Here is a 19,109-nt window from a genome sequence, read left to right on the forward strand (position 1 = left end):
GAGAACAAGCACTATAGAAAATGGATAGATATATGGGTGCCATGGCAACCCCAGGACATCATACACTGTATATATTAACACGCCCTGAATGTTTCAACTAGCACTATGTTATTTTTTGTAGGCATTTTATTCCTTTATTATTCATTTTAGGTACACTACAGTATATGGCTCCAGAGATTATCGACAAGGGTCCTCGTGGTTATGGCAAGCCGGCAGACATCTGGTCTCTGGGCTGCACCATTATAGAGATGGCTACTGGGAAACCTCCTTTCTATGAACTAGGGGAGCCACAGGCTGCTATGTTTAAGGTAAGAGACACCAGCGGTACTTGGCTCACAGGGTTTTGTGTTTAAAAAAGATAAAAAAAAGGACAGCTATTACGTTTTTGTCTTAATTAAGAAAAATGTCTTAGTATTCCTTTTTTAAGAATTGAATATTATTTGTATTTCCGCAGTTCTTTGCAACTGATGAATTCAGGAATTAGTTTCCATGCCCATCCCTATAACTGGCATTGTAGTCCTCAATTCATTTCTCACTGTTACACTTCAGCTTTATGCTGCCCTAGAAATAGTTTTCCAAGTCATGAGATATCACTTTTTTTGTCTCTGTGGAAAGAAACCATGTGCATTAGCTCATGCCCCAGCCTGTGTCAATAGCAGTGCTCTGTAACGTGATCGTACCGAGTAGAAACCATCAACACTGTGCCTGTCTGAACTTTTGTTTAAACAAACAAACATGACACGTCAGTGTTTTCCGCTCCCCGCTTGTGTGCGTCTTTCTTTGAGCACAATGACGTTAATGAGCCGCTTGCCAATTGTGTGAATTGTTATGCCGGCGCCAACATCGAACACAACGCGGTACAGTTCTTTAAAGGTCGTCTGGAACACATTATAGCACACCCATCTGAGACTGAATCATGGAATATTCCATACGTGAATTTGGCTCATGTCGCTCTGCCCAATGTCTCGTGAAGTAAATAAGAAGAGGATTTCGTTGTCTCCTAAGGGGTGAATTCCATGTCGAATGTGAATCCGCTCGCATTTTATTAGATCTTGTCGAAGGTACAATCAGTCAGAAAAGCATAAATCATAGCTGAGGTACTTAATTTGCGTCTTCTCTCATCCCTGTGGAATGTCTTACTGCTAATCGCAGGTCAACATTCCTCAACAGCAACGACAAGACATTTTAGCACATGTGTTGCCAGGAAAGTCTCGTGCTTGAACTTTGACTGTTATTTATCAGCCACATAGCCACGTTTCACTAGGGACTGACCCGCTTGGCTTTGCGTGTGCTTGTTTGCAGGTGGGCATGTTTAAGATCCACCCAGAGATCCCGGAGTCCATGTCACCAGAGGCAAAGGCCTTCATTGTGCGCTGCTTCGAGCCCGATCCGGACCGCCGAGCCACCGCCTTTGACCTGCTCACCGATGAGTTCCTCACCGTCACCAGCCGCAAGAAGAGGAGTAAAAGTAGCTTCACTGGTGAGTACACATCTGTATGTTTTTCCAGTTTATTTATTGAACTCCACAGTAGGCCCTTCAAACTGAGGTATGATGTTGAGATTAGCAGAATCAAGTTAAAGGGGAAGTCAACCCAAAAATGTTCTTTACAGTGTTATGTTCTATGAAGCCCCACTAGTCGAAACATGACATTCTGATTAATGTTGCGTTTGTGGAATATGAGTTAAAGTTGAAGTCAACCCAAACATATTTTTTCAAGAATATTCAATGCAGGCCTACTAGTTGAAACAAGGCATTCTGATTAATATTGCACGGGTTAAGCAGCAAAAAACACCCGTTTTTAGCCATCTCTGGGGGCGGCCATTTTGTCGACTGACAATGACATCACAGTTGCTCAGGGCTCAGGTAAAGACCAATCGCAGCTCACCTGTTTTCTGAAACTGAGCCATGATTGGTCGTTATCTGAGCCCTGAGCATCTGTGTTGTCAGTGTCAGTCAGCAGAAGTGACAAAATGGCCGCCCCCTGAGATGGCCAAAAACGGGTGTTTTTTGCTGCTTAACTCATATTCCACAAGTGCAATATTAATCAGAATGCCGTGTTTCAACGAGTGGGCCTGCATAGACCATATTCTTGAAAAAAATATGTTTTGCTTGACTTCTGCTTTCAGCAGCAAAATTTTTAAAAAATTGTCCACCTCAGGGGGCGGCCGTTTTGTCGACTGAAAATGACATCACAGGTGCTCAGGGCTCAGGTAAGAACCAATCATGGCTCAGCTTCAAAACAGGTGAGCCGTGATTGGTCATTGCCTGAGCTGAACTGTGATGTCATTTTCAGTCCACAACAAGTGGCAAAATGGCCGCCCCCTGAGATGGCAAAAAACGTGTGAATTTTGCTGCTTAGCTCATATTCTACAAATGCGATATTAACCAGAATAAACAATGAATAGAACTTATTGTCAAGAAAATGTTGGGTTTGACTTCCCCATTAAAGAGCTTGTGCCTTTATGCACACATGAAAATATTTTTCTTTCAGTCTTTCACTGTACTCATGTACCGTTTTGTTCTGTTGAGCACTGACGCGTATTTTGTGCATTTCTTCCACAGCTCTGTCTCCAGGCACCGGTGAGTGGCTTTGCTTTTTGTACTATTCTAAGTTTCGTGCAGCAAGCCAGCCCTGCACTGACAACCAGTGAGCTGATCTCGCCGGACGGTTACGCGCGCTCAGCCCGGCATTTGGCCATCGCATCCGCATCGCTCGACAATGCTAAAAAATAATGAAGAAAAATGAACATTCGTTGAACGCTGGGAGAACAATCAAACACACTCGCGGGTTCTGCACTCACCAACCTCACATGCCACCAGGCCCCGCCTCTTAAAGACACACAGACACTACAACATATAAAAGTATTTTTTTTCATAGGATTCATGCTTGCAATGTATTCGTTTGTGGCAAACACATTCACATGTTTCAAAAGTGTGTTTGAGCTTTTCAGGGGATGTCGCCGCTTCCTGATTCTGTTTGACTTTCTATGGAATCATTTCTCCTTTGATCAAAAACGGAAAAGAATTCTAGTCGTTTGCACGTGTGATGCCTCACATGTGTCTCAGCGCTTTGATATCCTCTTATGTTTGTTTGATCTTTTTCAGAGTACCTGCGCAGCATTTCCCTGCCAGTCCCTGTGGTGGTAGAGGACACCAGCAGCAGCAGTGAGTATGGCTCCGTCTCCCCTGACAACGACCTCCACGCCAACCCCTTCATCTTCAAGCCCAGCGTCAAGTGCTACAGCGAACGCGATGTCAAGGGGCCCCGGTCGCTCTTCCTCAGGTACAATGAGTCACGCCACATTGTTGTTGCTTGCTGTTATTGCAATTAGGAGATGAAAAAAAAAACGAAATATTGACGTTGAACATCGTAAAAACATTCCCCACGTCATGATAATACCGCTTTGAGTTGATACGAATGACCCAAATCAAATGTGAAAAAATTAGGGCTGTCAAAGTTAAAGCATTAACCATGGAGATTAATTTAAATTTCATAACGCACAAAAAAAATGTACACAGTTAACTCAGTTAAAAGTTTGATTTACTTCCTGTAGCAGCTGACCTCTGCTCACTGTGCAGCCAAACGTAGAGGAGAGTCACTGCCGCAAAGATGGACTTTTGCGTAGTTTTACTTTAAAAAGTTGCTTGACGGCTCATTGGAGAAATCCAAAATAATTTACACACTTTGCACAGCCAAATTTAAATACTGTATTAGTACGTCTTTGGTGTGTCGTTCGACTGTTGTATATTATTGGAAAATAATCGTATTGAAGGATCAAAGAAAGCTATTAGAACAGTCTTTGAATCGAAATGTACATTTATTTTTTTCAACATTAATTGCAAGATTTTACTCAAGTAAATAACGGTTCCAAGCTTCGTAAAAAAAAAAATTGTTGAAAAATGCGATTAATCGGGATTAATTATGGAAAATTATGCGATTAATTAGTTTACAATTTTTAATCGTTTGTTAGCACTAGAAAAAATACAAATATCAATTTGTTTGGTCTTTCAGCATCCCGGTTGAAAACTTTGAGGACCACAGCGCCCCTCCATCACCTGAAGAGAAAGATTCGGGCTTCTTCATGCTGAAGAAAGACAGCGAGAGGCGAGCCACCTTGCACCACATCCTGACCGAGGACCTGGACAAGGTGGTGGCCAACCTGATGGAGGCCCTCACACAGGTTGGTAATGGAAGTGGATTCACACTTGTAAAATTATACCTGACAACGAAATCCCCCTGCTCCTGATGTTTCATGGGACCTGCAGGGATCGGAGGAAATGAAGATGAAACCTCAGCACATCTCCACGCTGGTGGTCAGCCTGGCCGACTTTGTCCGAGGGGCCGACAGGAAAACCATCGCCCGCACGCTGTCTCAACTCAAGCTGGAGCTGGACTTTGACAGCACGGCCATAAGCCAGCTGCAGGTCGTCCTTTTCGGCTTCCAGGATGCTGTAAGTAGTAGAGACATAATGAGGGGGTGGTCTCTTATTCTTATGGGGACTCCTCATCTCATATTCAGATCGTCTTCCTTAAACCGGCTGCGCTGAACACTTCATTTTAATTGTTGTCATTTTGCATGAGCAGGCCGCCATGTTTCAGCCTTGAAGTCGTCCCAATATGATGATTCAAAAACCTTTAAGAGGCAATAAAAAGGGTAATGTGTCAGTGATAATGTCAAAAGAAAGGTCAGCCTGCTTCGCCTCTTATAAATGCAGTACTGTCAATTAAATGACATACGTGGTTGCTTAGTGCATCTTTTCTAGTAGTATGCAGGGCCAAGGGCAAAAAAAACCAACCTAGAATAAACTACTAAATTTTAACAGAAAAATGACATGTAGCAGTTTTTCAGAATAAATACAGTTTAATTACTTATCATATATTTTGTTACACTGATGGACTGGATTTTACAGTGTTTCATCAATTAATTTTCAATTAATAAATAACATTTTTTCAACCAATAATTTTTCAATGAAAAAATTTGGGGCACCCCTATTATGAAGGTTCAGCGTTGGTAATTCTTCAATAAGGTAGTGCTCTGATGCCTCCTGTTGGTTTAAAGAACAATGACAGAGGAAAGAAGACCGGTTGGTGGTGCTTGTAAAGTATTTTTAATGTTGCAGTATTTTAAAGCATCACTGGGCAAGAAATCGACCTTAATAAAAAATTGTCACTCTTTTGACTTACAAGCGGTTGAATGGGACTTTGTCATGCCCTGGGGGGTCTGTATCATTTTTACTGGCACTAAGCAACTTTAAGGAGGACGGGATCAACCCTGGGACACAAAAAAATACAAATGTTCTGAATTGCTTTACGGCATACTCGCGCTATAAGGATGGTAGTCGATTCGAACGTCTATGCGCTTTTACTGGTGTCATGGCAGAAGCCCTGATACAAACAAAGAAACAAAAGTATTGTTTGAACAAAATTTGATTCCTTACCTCTTCGCTATTCATCTTTCACACAGCCACCGAAAATAGAAATGTAATTCAGTCCAACTTACAGGCCAGCGAGAGCTCAGGATTTCACGACATTACGTGCTTGCGCAATGGGAAACATTACTGCTTTTATCCACATGGCACCGCCATAATCAACAAAAACTGACATATGACACAGTGTTGCTTTAAGAAAAATGTGTAGTATAAACACATTGCATAGCCCTGTTGGTTAGTTTGGCAAATGGGATAGAGGAGTGGATTAGAAAATGAATGGATGGATGAATGGAAATGTATATTTTGGCGGCAGATTTGATCCTTAATAAGAGAATCGTTGAACTTCAATTAGTGAACTTTTGACGTTTTCAGGTGAACAAAGTGTTGCGAAACCACAACATCAAGCCTCACTGGATGTTTGCGCTGGACAACATCATCCGAAAAGCAGTGCAGACCGCCATCACAATCTTGGTGCCAGGTAGCAACATCGCTGTCGCGGCCACAAACGAACGATCATGGTAAAGTCACGAGGTGCGTATTTGTGTGTTCAGAGCTGAGGCCTCACTTCAGCCTGGCCTCCGAGAGCGACGCTCCCGACCAGGAGGACGCTGACGACGACGAGACGGAGAGAAACTCGGCGCACCAGAGACGGCCGCCGCCGGTTTCCAGTCAAGATGAAACGGTGCTTACTTCGGGAGTCAGTACACTCAGCTCCACTGTGTCACACGAGTCCCGTAACGCACAACATTCCGTAAGCATGGAGCTGGGCAGGATGAAGCTGGAGACCAACAGGTTGCAATCTGCCGTGGTTACAAACACCAACTCAACCCTTTTCCGTTCTACATACTGATACTTCTTCTTCCCTGTGTGGCATCAGGCTGCTGGAACAGCTAGTGGAGAAGGAGAGAGAATATCAGGCCATCCTTCAACAAGTCCTCGAGGAGAGAGAGCAAGAGATCAGACTACTACGACTGCGAACTCACGTTACAGGTGGACAAGTACTCTATATCCATCCGCCCATTTACTATAGTGCTTTTCTTCGTTCGGGTCACCGGTGATTTGGGCTCTACCTCACCTGTGTGAAAAAAATCCCAAAAATCCTTGGACAAACTGATGTTCAACAAAATATTTTTTTTGGTGTCCCTCCCTCCAATCTCCAGCAGACGTCTCCACATCGACGTGCGGTCCAGAAGCGCATTTGGACCAACCTGCCAAAACACGTGAAGAGACCGAGCTGAGCAGCTGGCTGCGGCTTTATGGCGCAGACCAGGACTCCATAGATGTGGTGCGGATCTGATTTGACCTTTGTGGAGCCATCTCTGGATGTCATGTTATAACGCTATGATGTTTCTTTGCTTTAGATACTCAGTGAGGAGTATACGTTGAATGACATCCTCCATGATGTGACAAGAGAAGATCTGAAGAGTCTCAGACTGAGGTGTTGCACCAGTTTATCCATCCATCCGTTTTCTATACCGCTTATTCGTCATATTAATTTGGCATGAAAAGCCCTTTTGAGATTTATGAAGCCTTGTATTCACTAAAAAGTAGTTGAATATAAAAAGTAAAACGTACAATTGAATATGATATGAATATGATACTACTTTTTAGCACACGTCTGCTGGTATAAAACAAGGCTATTATAGTTCAAGTGGAAGTCAACCCCAAAATTTTCTTGACAATAATGTGTTCTATGTGCCTCCACTAGTCTTAACAATGTACTCTCATTAATATTGCGTTTGTGGAATAAACGTCCACCCGTTTTTAGCTATCTCTGGGGGCTCTTTTGTCACTTTCTGTCGACTGAAAATGACATCACAGGGCTCAGGTAACGACCAATCACAGCTCACCTTTTTTCTGAAGCTGATCCGTCGTTGGTCGTTAGCTGAGCCCTGAGTTGTGATGTCATTTTCAGTCGACAGTAAGTGACAAAATGGCCGCCGCCTAAGATGGCTAAAAACGGGTGTATTTTGCTGCTTAACTCATATTCCCCAAGCGTAATATTAATCAGAATATCAAGTTTAGACTAGTGGGGCTACATAGAACATAATAAAAAAAAATTGGGGGATTAATGAAAACTAATGAAATGACTAAAACTAACATTGAGAAAAAAACATTTTCATTAGCAAAATGAAATAAAAATGGAAATGCTTTTAAAAAATGAAAACTAACTGAAACTACATCTTAAGCCTCCGAAACTAACTGTAATTATAGTAAAAATTTCCTTTTATTTTATTTTTTTTCAGTATTGTAATGTATTTATTTAGGTATTGCTGCACATCCGTACAGAAGAAGGATGGTAATTTGAGAATTGTATTATGCTTTACTTTATTACACACGACTTAGGGACCTTTTTTTATTAAATTTTTTCTAAAATGAAAATTAAATTAAAAAAAAAAAGAAATAAACTAAAATCAAACATATGACAAAAAAACTAATAAAAACTAACAAACCTGCTCAACCTGCTCTAAATACTAGTTAAAACTAACTGAATTTAAAAAAACAAAAATCAAAACGAAATATAAACTGACTATAATGAAAAATCCAAAACTATTCTAACCCTGGTATAAAGAGCAGTTGCTAATCCGAAACAAATTGTTGAAACTCCCTGATGTGTTACAAACAACAAATCAAAGTTGACTGAGATTGAAATAATATACAAAGTCCCACCTTCTAAAAACCAAATCACAGTAAAAATCCAACATAAACTGTTTAAAATCTGACCAAAGTGAATTTTAACCTAAGAGGTGCCACTTGTCCTTATCATGTTTGCCAGATGTCATCTTCATCAAGTTTTATTCATTTTAAGTTGTAATATTATCACCTGGTTTTGCCAGTGCCTGAATATATAAGCTATTTAGAGATGCATTGAATGGAAACGTTTTGCCTTTATCTGTTCTCCGACTAATGCTGCTAATATTGTCCAAGCCAATTTCTGTGCACTCTCCATAAGGACCTTCGTCTATGTCTTTGTGTCCTATGCAGAGGCGGAATCTTGTGTAAACTTTGGAAGGCCATCACGGACCACAGGCACAAGCCCACCTGAGGCCTTAAGTGGCGGCAACCACTCCGAGAAGCCAGGACACCTCAGTATTCTCCTCAATACCTCAGTATTTATTTTTCGAACAAAAGCCTTTGTTTGCAGCTTTCCACCCACGCTACAGCCTGTTTTGTTGGTCGGGTGCTGTGATCGTTTTGAAAATATCATTTTGTCAAGTGCCACTATAGCGTTGACCCGCCTTATGGACATGACAGGTATGTTACAACAACATCGCCTTGGAGATTTATTTGTAAACCCTCAACAGTTGTTCCCATCTTCACATGATGAAACGTTTACATCATTAGAGACTGACTGTTTAATGTAAGCCTGAGATACAAAAACTACTACATGAAAAGATTTCAGTTTTGCTTATCTACAGCTTTAATAATGTTCTATTGTGGATGCCGCATCCCATCTATTTGTTTTTCTTTTTGAATTATTTAATTTTGCGAATCTGAAGGATGTCAATGCTTAGCCTTTGTTTTTTTGCATTATTGAGACTAATTTAAATGGCATTTATTCACATTTCACAAACATGTAAATATTATGGAATAACTTTTATGTGAACATGCATACATGTACTAAATATAACTTATAGTTAAAGTTTTTCCGTGTCGACTGGACCGTCTGTGCTTGTGTACTATTGTTGGATTTTCTAATGTGACAAGTCATAGGAGAATACAAAACAACTAAATACTGTATCTGATCTGCTCACTTTTTCATTATTTTTACAATTATTTTTTTCACTTTGTTTGAGATGATATCATTCAATCTGCTGTTTATTGGAAGGAAATTGTAAAAGGTTAACAAATTTTATATTTGCATACAAGACTGTTGACTATTTTAAAACCATGTCAGAAACAGTAGTTGTGTCCATGTTGTTTCACATTTAACATAATGCAAGATGTATGTTATATTGTTAAAATAAACCTTTTCATTATGGAATTAGATTTTATTTGTAGTTTTCTTTATCTTGTAGGCCTATAGTTACTCCTGTAAAAGTATGAATGAGGAATATAATCAAGGCAAAATGACCAAAAACATGGCATTCTTACAAAAATGTTTAATGTAGGGCTGCAAACAAGGCATTATTTCAAGGGGAAGTCAAGCCAAAAAATTCTTTACAAGAATATGCATCTCCACTAGTCTAAACACAGCATTCTGATTAATATTGCATTTATGGAATATGTGTGAAAAATACACCTGTTTTTAGCCATCTCAGGGGGCGGCCATTTTGTCACTTCTGTCAACTGACAATGACATCACAGTTGCTCAGGGCTCAGGTAATGACCAATCATGGCTCAGCTGTTTTCAATCTGTGATTGGTCCGTTAGCTGAGCCATGAACAACTGTGATGTCATTGTCAGTCAACAGAATTGACTAAATGGCCACACCCTGAGGTGGACAAAAACGGCTGAATTTTACTACTTTACTCATATTCCACAAACACAATATCGATCAGAATGCCTTGTTTAGACTAGTGTAGGCTGCACAGAACATATTATTGTAGAATATTTGTGGAGGATTTTTTCCACTTTAAAGTTGACTGCACACAATGATTTGGTCCGTAGACAAAAATGTTGCGGTACAATTGTGGTCCAAAGTAGAAAAAAAACCAACTTTCATTTTGATTCAACACAAACTGTTTCAACTGCTTTCATGGAGGATTCCAGAAATCGGACAATATTTACTAATGAGAAGCTTAAATTTAGAATTTTGAGAATTTGGACAACTTTAAATAAAAAGACATCTAAATGATTCAGTGGTCATCAGATTTTTTTTCTTGATTAATTAATAAAATAATCACAGACAGTTCCCTGCATTTGTTCCTCATTTGTTTTTGTTTTGCTGTGCATTTTCTCTCGCACTCTCTCTCTCGCTCTCGCACTCTCTCTCGCTCTCTCGCTCTCTCTATCTCGCTCTCTATCTCTCTTTCTCTGCATATATTCATATATATATATATATATATGAATATAATATTATATATTATTTATTATACTGTGATGCGTGCCGTTTGTCACCATGACAACGGCAGATTTCTAGCATCGTCACAGGACAACCCCCCTCCCCCGCTTGTGCAATACAAGATTCAGACACGTCTGGATGTAGTACACGTAGTAGTGTAGAGGGGTGCGTTTTTTCCTGATCAGACCGACTCGTCATCGTCTGGGGTGTCCATCCTGATGTGTCTCACAGCATCAGGAGGCTGAAGGAGTGGTCTTTAGTAAGTAAACAACATGGCTGTGATGCAGCATCAGCGCTCACCGAGGCTCGCCTTCGCCGCCCCGCTACCGCCGCTGCTGCTGCTGCTGCTTCTATGCGCCTTACAACCTATCCACACTCGTATGTCGGCCATATCGGACTTAAAATCCAAAATATCCGGAGTGGAGGAGCTGCTGGAGGAGTTCCGCAAGCAGCTCCAGCAGGACCAGACGTACCGGCCGAGCGAGGTGGCCGATTCCTGCGTGGGCGACTTCAGCTCGGCCCGGGAGAGCATCATCCGGGCCAAGGCCTCCATCGAGCAGGGGGCCACCTTCCTCATGGCCCCGGATCGAGTGTACACCTGGAGGGACTGCGTGCACGCCTGCTGCGCGCAGCCTCACTGCACGGTGGCGGTGGTCCAGGAGGAGCCGAGGCAGGCGGGGGACAGCCTCAACTGCTATCTGTTCAACTGCACCTATAGGAGCCAAAATGTCTGCTCCTTCGCTCCGCAGCCCGGTTTCGCCTCGCACAGCCGCCCGGTAAACGTCACGCTGGGACGCGTTCTGCCTGACTCCTCCAAAGGCCCCGAGGACGAGAGGAGGCCCGGGGCGGTGGATGACACACAAGGTGGGACACTGCTCACAGTGCTTGATCAGTAAATAACCAGAGGTGGCAAACGTAGTCACACGTTGTACTTAATTTAGTAGAAGTACAGATAGGCTGCTTATATACGCAATGTACCAAATGTACATTTGGTGCTTTGATTTGCGGGGCTTTTTAATAAATACATTTGATTCTAGCCGTTACTCGTAAAGTAATTGTGCAAAGCAATACAATATTGCGAAAACTCCATTGTAATCAAACAAGAATCTAAAAGCAATAAGGGTTTCATTTTATTTCAATGATTTATGAATAGGAATCTGCACATATATTTTGTATTATGAGTGGTTGTTCTGCATGGTAAGTGACTGGACTGCAAATTTAGTTTGATGGGGATAAAACATGTCATGTCAAAAAAAAAATGAACTAACTTGATTTTAGAGGTCAAGTATCCCATATCTGAACATTCATTAACAACTGCTCACTGCAATGTCTGGATTATGCTGACTGGTGAATTAATGATTGACTTTGTTCAAGTTGTTCTTGCCACCATGTGACCACTGGGTGTTGGTGTTTTTTTCCTTAAAGTTTTGAGATGAAGGGAATAAATCGATCAAATATACGTCGCAATACAATACACCTGCCTCATACGAATTCAAAGCTTCGTAATTGATGAAACCTATTTGTTTTGTGTTGCAGAGGTTGACGAGCCTCCTCGCTGCGATGCAGGACAGGATGTTGTGATCCAGCTACCCACTGACTGGGCAGTTTTGGACGGCCGCGACAGTGTGGACGACCGCGGGATCAGTCACTACGACTGGACTCTCGTCAAGGGGGACACGGGCATCACTATGAAGGTCAGTGACTCTGCGGGTGATCGCTTATATCGTCTGTACCTTGGTTAAATTAACTGAATTCAAAGGCGATGGTAGGCAAAGCTTTAAAGAGAACAACAAACACACACAATGTTAGCGTTTGCAGTAGGAGGAGACTCGATCGGCGTCAGGTTACATTTGTTTGCTTCTGGTAAGTCAACAGAGGCTTGTGGCCAGAGCTCCATAATGCATGGCAAAAGAGATAAAGACTTTATCACATACACGCCTGCCTCAAGAGGCAACCTCAAGGTCAACATGTTCCGCTTTTTATGACCATTAAAACCCGAGGTAAACACATTCTGCTTAGAATACGTAGCACTGAGAATCAAATGTGGATTTTTATTCTTTTTTTTTTTTTGCATCGTCAAAGTTGGGCATAAATTTACTTGAGCGGTGAGGTAGAGGAATCGAACGATTGGAAGGAAAATACATTGATTTTGGACATCGATCACATTGTTTTTCACACGTCACACAGATGTATGAGGTTTGAGCCGAGATTCAAACCTAGAACCTTTCGACTCTGGGGCATGTGATAACCACCAAATTAAAATTCTGCCCCTAATTATAATGTACAAAAGTGTATAGTAGTAGTACACTCACCAGACTAGTTATATCTGCGGGATTGTAAATGAGATTCAATATTCTTTACAAACATGTCAAGGCGTTGACGAAATAAAAATGAATTATCAATAGTTGTCTATTTTCTGATGTATAAAGATAATTCCAAATGCTGTTGGCCATAGTTCACAAAAACGTTGTACATTCCTTGAAAATTTGTTTTACTACCAGGTAGTTTGAATGGTAGTTTTACTCTAGATAATGGTGTGATTTGTTCTTGTTTATCTTAAACCCGTTTAAAGAGGAAGTCAACTCAAAAATGTTTACAATAATATGTTGTAGGCATTCGGATTAATAATGCATTAGAGGAATATGAGGCATCAAAATCCACCCGTTTTTATCATTCTCAGGGGGCGGCCATTTTGTCATTTGCTGTCGACTGAAAAACCTCACTAGTCTATAAACTTGATATTCTGATTAATATTGTGTTAGTGGAATACGAATCAAGCAGAAAAATCCACCCGTTTTTAGCCATCCCAGGGGGCGGCCATTTTGTCACTTCTGTCGACTGAAAATGACATCACAGTTGCTCAGTAATCAAGTAACGACCGATCACGGTGCATCTGTTTTCTGAAGCAGAGTCGTGATTGGTGATTACCTGAGCCCTGAGCAAGTGTGATGTCATTTTCAGTCGACAGAAGTGACAAAATCGCCACCCCCTGAGATGGCTAAAAAACGGGTGGATTTTTCTGCTTAATTCGTATTCAACTAACACAATATTAATCAGAATATCAAGTTTATAAACTTGTGAGACTGCATAAAACATTGTTAAGAGTTTTGGTGGGGGGTTGACTTCCCCTTTAATACTTTTTCTTATTTTGATTCGGTAAAAAAAACATGACTGATATGAAATACTTAAAACTTGATACACTCTTCAGCCACGTGTAGTTGCTGTGTGATTGTGTGATGAAAACAAATGTGACTTTACATGTGTGCGTGTCTGTCTCTGTGCATTGCAGACGACTCATCCAGGGCTGCTGAAGATCACTGGTCTGCAGGAAGGCGTCTACACTTTTCAGATGACCGTTACCGACACATCCGGTCAGAAGACGTCAGACAATGTGTCTGTTACAGTGCTGGCACCAAAACACCAAGCAGAAGGCAATGACCTCACTACATTACGCGAACAGAAAATTAGTTACCTTTTCAAGACTCAGATATACATATTTTTTTTTGTATGTTTTGTTGGCAGTGTGTACTGGCCACTGCTCAAACTACCAGTTCAAATGTGATGACGGCTGCTGCATTGACATCACCTTTGCATGTGATGGGAAGCAGCATTGTCCTGATAGATCGGATGAAGACTTCTGTCCAAACTGTAAGAAAACACTCATAATCCCAAATGGAAACGTTTGTTTTTAGTATGAGATGGTGGCGCTCACTTTTCGAATCCTTGCCTAGTTGATACCGGCAGGAAGTCAGTGACCCACGCTGAAGGTCTGCCCATCCATCAGCTTCCAGTGACACACACTGTCGAGTCGGAGGACAGTTTTGTGCTCCAGACTGGGCCCAGGAAGAGCAATGGCAACAGTAGACCTTCTCAGGAGAGCAGCAGAGTCACACCTCCACCCAGTCGGCAGCAGGATTCAAACAGTCAAGGTAGTTGACAATGTTTTCATGAAATACACTTTTGACTATGATATTAACACTCAGTGGTTACATCGGTAGCTAGACATGCATAGTCTAATGCAATTTATAGAAATAAAGTGTTGCATATTTATATTTATCTCGTCCATACTTCGGGATTTAACGATTAATCGAAAATCGACTAAAAATCGATTCAAACCGAATAATAGATTTGACTCGAGACGAATCGAACTCAGACATCTCAGCATTCACAAGCCCTATGCAGCAACACCTGACAAAAGACATAACATACCTAGGTCATTAGAATATACTAATTTAGAATTCTAAAAAATGTCTTTAATTTTTTTTTCCATTACAGATGCTGACGACACTTTGAACGTGTAGATCAAATAATGCGCTTGCGCCAAACATCATTGCATTTTGTGTTTGTGGATGGCTGCAGCACCACAGAGACAAGCATGGTAGCAATTTATAAAAAATAGAATCGAAAATCGGCAACTGAAAATCGAATCGAATCGGGGCCTGAGTGAATCGTTACATCCCTATAAATTATTGTTGATAATTATTGTGAAAAATCATAATAACATAATTAGTGCCTTCACATTGAGGAATATTATTACTTTGAGTGATTTTGTTATTTCACATGTATGTATTCAACTAGTAGCCCTTTGCATAAATTCATTACCTAAGAAATGTACATTTTACTCAAGCATATACACCCATAAAAATAGCAAAATATCATATCAGAAAAACTAATAATATGGCAGCGGTCTCTTAATTTAAAAACAACATGATATGACTGTCATATGTGAACCAGCCTTTCTAATATTTTGATTACATTATTTGAAAACACGAGTAAATTATAAAGACATACTTCTCCAAGATGCAGTTTGAATAATTTAACAATGCCACATACTACAATAACAACGATGAACAGACTGTCAAATGAATGCCTCTCTGGCAGCATCACTAGAAAATGAGCTTGAGATTGCAAATCTATGGTTGGATCAGCATTAATTGAATTTTTTGACAATGTCAATTTATTATTGAATGTGGTCTATTGCTTCAGGAATCTTAAACCCTGGTCTTCCATGTCATTGTGGAGTTTTTGTCGCAGTGAGGTTTTTAGTGTTTGTCCGCACATGCAGGCAGATGGAGCCCATGTAGGCAGCCATTGAGTCATGGCACTGAGCGCTTAAATGCTGGCAGAGCCACAATCCATTCTGCATTCCAATGGGAACACAGCTCGGTGCTTGCAGACTTGCTGGGCCGCGGAACAAAGCGTCTCTGTCCTCGCTGCCATCCGATCCCTTCATTTGCTGAGATAAACCAAAAAAAGATTCTTCCCCAAGTGGCCTGTCACTTTTTTTTACGCCAAAGTGCATCTTCAGAAGTCACTATACTGTACAGTCAAGGATATGATTGTGTTTATATGCGCTGCATCTTTCAAATACTATGGTTCCTTGAGATATGAGCTACATTTGTAACTCAAGACAGCACCCCCTACCCCCCCCCCCAAAAAAAAATAAAAATGTTTTAATAAAGAAACCTCTGGTGTGCCCGCCTTGGCCACTGGGAGTCAGTATAATACTGTAGAAGAAGGATAGACTTCTTCTACTACCCCTTTATGTAGACACTATGATATTAGCCATATTTTGTAGAGGATAAAGAATATATGCCTTTAAACGATTGTATTATTTGTCTAAATGTGTTGCTGCACCGTTTGCATTCAAATATGCGTTGCCTCTAAGACTAGTAGCATGTCAGTGGTGTTGTGCATTGTCTGTTAGCATTAAGCTAAGTGGGCTTTCCAAAGGCAAAGCTATGTGGTTGCTTTGTTTGTTGTGGTTGTTTTTTTGTTCAACAGTATGTTTACTTTGATCGTAAACTTCAACCGGGATTGTCAATAAACAGCTTGAAGCCTCTTTTTGAAGAATTGTTTACTATTTGCCGAACTGCTGCTATTGTGAGTTAACTTGAATTCACTCCCACCAGTACTCATATCTCAAGTTCAAACTCAAGCTCATTTGGTCACTCATCAAGGCACCACTGTATTTTGGTAACGACGTAATGAAGTCATGGCATAATAAACAACTCAATATATCTCTTTTTTGTGATATGCCCAAAACAAGCCAATTTTTTTCAATTGTATTATTCAATTTTATTTTGCCGAAGCCAAACTGCTTTAAATTGTAAATAGAAAATGCATAAATATGGCTGGATTAAAAGTTACAGTATCATTTTTTTTCAAGCCTTAGCTAACGTCATTTATTTGTGTGGCTCTCTGTCTCCGTAGATCCATGTTCCACCGCTCCAGTTGTTGGACCTTGTAAGGGCACTTTCGCACGCTGGTACTATGACCATGAAGCAGGAGAATGCAAACACTTCCTATACGGTGGTTGCCAGGGCAACCATAACAACTTTCTCCAGGAATCAGACTGTGTCAGTGAATGCATACAGAAAAGTGAGAAATTCTTTTATTTTGAAAGATTCTTCCATTTTTTTTACCACATTGAATTCCTGATTACACAATTTTTGTTTTTTTGTCATTGTTGTGAAGGTCCAGGTTTTAAACCAGCTACTGTGGCTCCTCCTATCACCAAGCAGACTGAAATAGGTACTGGATAATAGGGCCTGACCGATAACAGATTAATTGGCTGATTAATTAAGATTAAAATCACTTCTTTTTGGGCCCCTTAACACTTACAACAATGAAGATTAGAGCATTTGACTTTTCATGACTTTTATGTTTTTACAACGGAAATATTTTTGTTTGAATGTTTTTATGTTGTTATGTTTTGATGTGTTAATGTGACAAAAAAAACTGTTTGCAAAAATCAGCATTTTTTTTTTTTGTGTCAATTTAAAAAAATCCCAGCATCAGCCTGTACTGTATAATTTATAAAATATTGTGTTTCTTGACGAAGCAGTGAATCTAATTTGTGATTGTCCTTTTCTGAAGCTGCTCCCAGAGTTTCACAGAGCCAAGAGAGTGACATCCCAGTTTCCAAACAGTTTCCTGTAAAGGGAGGCCCTCCGGTCCCCGAATCAGGTCAGAACCAGGTCAGATGTGTCACATGTGTGGCGTTCATCCCTCACTTGCGTCCTACCTGCTTCTCTCCTCTGCCAGGAGCCATCCTTCCACTGGCGCTGGGCCTGATCATCACCGCCCTGCTGCTGCTCATGATCGCCTGTCGCCTGAGACTCGTTCGCCACAAGCTGAAGAAAGCGCGGCCCCTCACCACGGAGGAGTCCGACTACCTCATCAACGGCATGTACCTGTAGCAACAATTAGAATCTCTTGACAATTCTAAGCTGGGAAAAAGAAAGGATGGAGCCACCAGAGCCCGAGTCTGGACCTTTTAAATTTGCACTGTATTTTTTTTCCCCGTAGCCTAACGTCTGTAATAAGTTTCATGTGAGCTTGGAAACATCCCATCGTGCTCTGCTATGCCTCACGCTTCTACACTGAAATCGTCCTGCTGCCTCATAAATATTGTAGATACAAGTATAGGGACCCCTGGCCCCTACACGTACTAAAAATATAGAGAGAGTTGGTCCTGGCTAACTATCTCCACTCGTTCATCACAAAGGTCCTTTGGATGAGGTCAGGGCATGAAAACGTTCCCAAACTCATCCAAGCATTCCTCAGTGGAACTTAAATTTAGTTTGGTACAATGATTAACTCATTCACTGCCAGACATTTTCTCTTTTAACCTTAACATTGAAAAAATGTGGAAAAAAAATATAAATGAATTCCCGGCATTGAATGGCTGGACTGTGAAAAGACTAATAAATTCGTCTTTGGCAGTGAATGAGTTCATGTGTGCCAATACTTGATATAAGAAAATCTTACGTTTTCATTCAAGTATTGTACAAATCTTTCCTTCACCAGAATCAAAGAGGATATATTTTTATTCTTTATTTTACGTTGTTTTGACATCTGTATAAAAATGAACCGTGCCATTTTTGTGCTCTGAATATATTGAACTGACCTGTGGATAGAAATGTAAATACACTGAGTAGTGAATTGGTACACTAAGCCATAGTAAGAGTCATATGGTACCCCTTGTCCTATTCTGCAATGCATACTTGCAAAGCTTCATGGGTATGTATAATATTGAGTACATGTATTCATTCATAGTGCTGCAAGTCATTCGAGATTAAAGTTTATTTTATAAAAGGATCAATCTAGCATTTACCATTGGATTTGATCAATTGAATCACATTTCGTTTTGTTTTTTTTTGCCCCAAAGGAGTTACTGGTTTAAAACGTATGACTACATCTAAAAATGTTATTTTTCCACAGTATGTTGGAAAGTGGTTCGAGCATATAGCTGACGGTAAATAGAATCTGGGTTTGAATCCCAGCTCAGCTGTGGAGTTCTCCCCACGCTTGTGTGGGTTTTCGCCCACATTCCAACGACATGCATGTCAGGTTTAAATGACGATGTAAAATCACCAAGAGGTGGAATTATGAATGGTTGGCAATCCAGGGTGTACTCTGCCTCTCCGCCAAAGTCCACACGGGGCGGCTCCAGCACACTTGTGACTTCAACGAGGACAGGCACTATTTTTATTTCAGGATGTTTAAAATAAAATGAACACATTTCAAAATAAAGTTACAATTGCAACTCAAAAGGAGTATGTTGAAGTTCAAAGACCTTATAAATATCGTACCCCTCGTTCACCAAACATCTTCCCCCCCTTTTTTTTTTCCCATTTATGAGCATACAAATAATCAGTGCTGAAATAA

General features: G+C 40.7%; 3 protein-coding genes across 9 annotated transcripts in view; 2 read left to right on the forward strand and 1 right to left on the reverse strand.

Moving 5' to 3' along the window:
- Positions 1–9,421, forward strand: part of map3k5 (mitogen-activated protein kinase kinase kinase 5) — a 40,606-nt gene extending 31,185 nt beyond the window's left edge. For 2 of the 3 annotated variants that reach the window (XM_086018726.1, XM_086018729.1), the window contains 12 exons: positions 151–308; positions 1,303–1,480; positions 2,564–2,581; positions 3,107–3,284; positions 4,014–4,182; positions 4,268–4,453; positions 5,804–5,909; positions 5,983–6,223; positions 6,309–6,421; positions 6,592–6,716; positions 6,793–6,869; positions 8,417–9,421. In XM_086018726.1, the coding sequence (XP_085874852.1) occupies positions 151–308; positions 1,303–1,480; positions 2,564–2,581; positions 3,107–3,284; positions 4,014–4,182; positions 4,268–4,453; positions 5,804–5,909; positions 5,983–6,223; positions 6,309–6,421; positions 6,592–6,716; positions 6,793–6,869; positions 8,417–8,477 (1,610 nt within the window). In that variant the 3' untranslated portion in view covers positions 8,478–9,421. The remainder of the gene's footprint in view (positions 1–150; positions 309–1,302; positions 1,481–2,563; positions 2,582–3,106; positions 3,285–4,013; positions 4,183–4,267; positions 4,454–5,803; positions 5,910–5,982; positions 6,224–6,308; positions 6,422–6,591; positions 6,717–6,792; positions 6,870–8,416) is intronic. The other variant, XM_086018727.1, reaches the window with a different exon arrangement.
- The window catches only part of LOC147127896 (uncharacterized), a 286,111-nt gene that overhangs the window by 100,488 nt on the left and 166,514 nt on the right, over positions 1–19,109 (reverse strand). The gene's annotated exons all lie outside the window — the stretch shown is intronic.
- Positions 10,535–18,994, forward strand: lrp11 (low density lipoprotein receptor-related protein 11). The gene is made up of 9 exons (XM_086018731.1): positions 10,535–11,300; positions 11,973–12,130; positions 13,726–13,867; positions 13,959–14,084; positions 14,168–14,365; positions 16,650–16,817; positions 16,914–16,970; positions 17,316–17,405; positions 17,484–18,994. The coding sequence occupies exons 1-9, from the start codon at positions 10,709–10,711 to the stop codon at positions 17,636–17,638; spliced, it is 1,686 nt and encodes a 561-aa protein (XP_085874857.1). The 5' UTR covers positions 10,535–10,708; the 3' UTR covers positions 17,639–18,994.

Source organism: Filicampus tigris, chromosome 20, assembly GCF_054856515.1.
Source record: "Filicampus tigris isolate MCC_2025a chromosome 20, RoL_Ftig_1.0, whole genome shotgun sequence".
Taxonomy (NCBI): Eukaryota; Metazoa; Chordata; class Actinopteri; order Syngnathiformes; family Syngnathidae; genus Filicampus; species Filicampus tigris.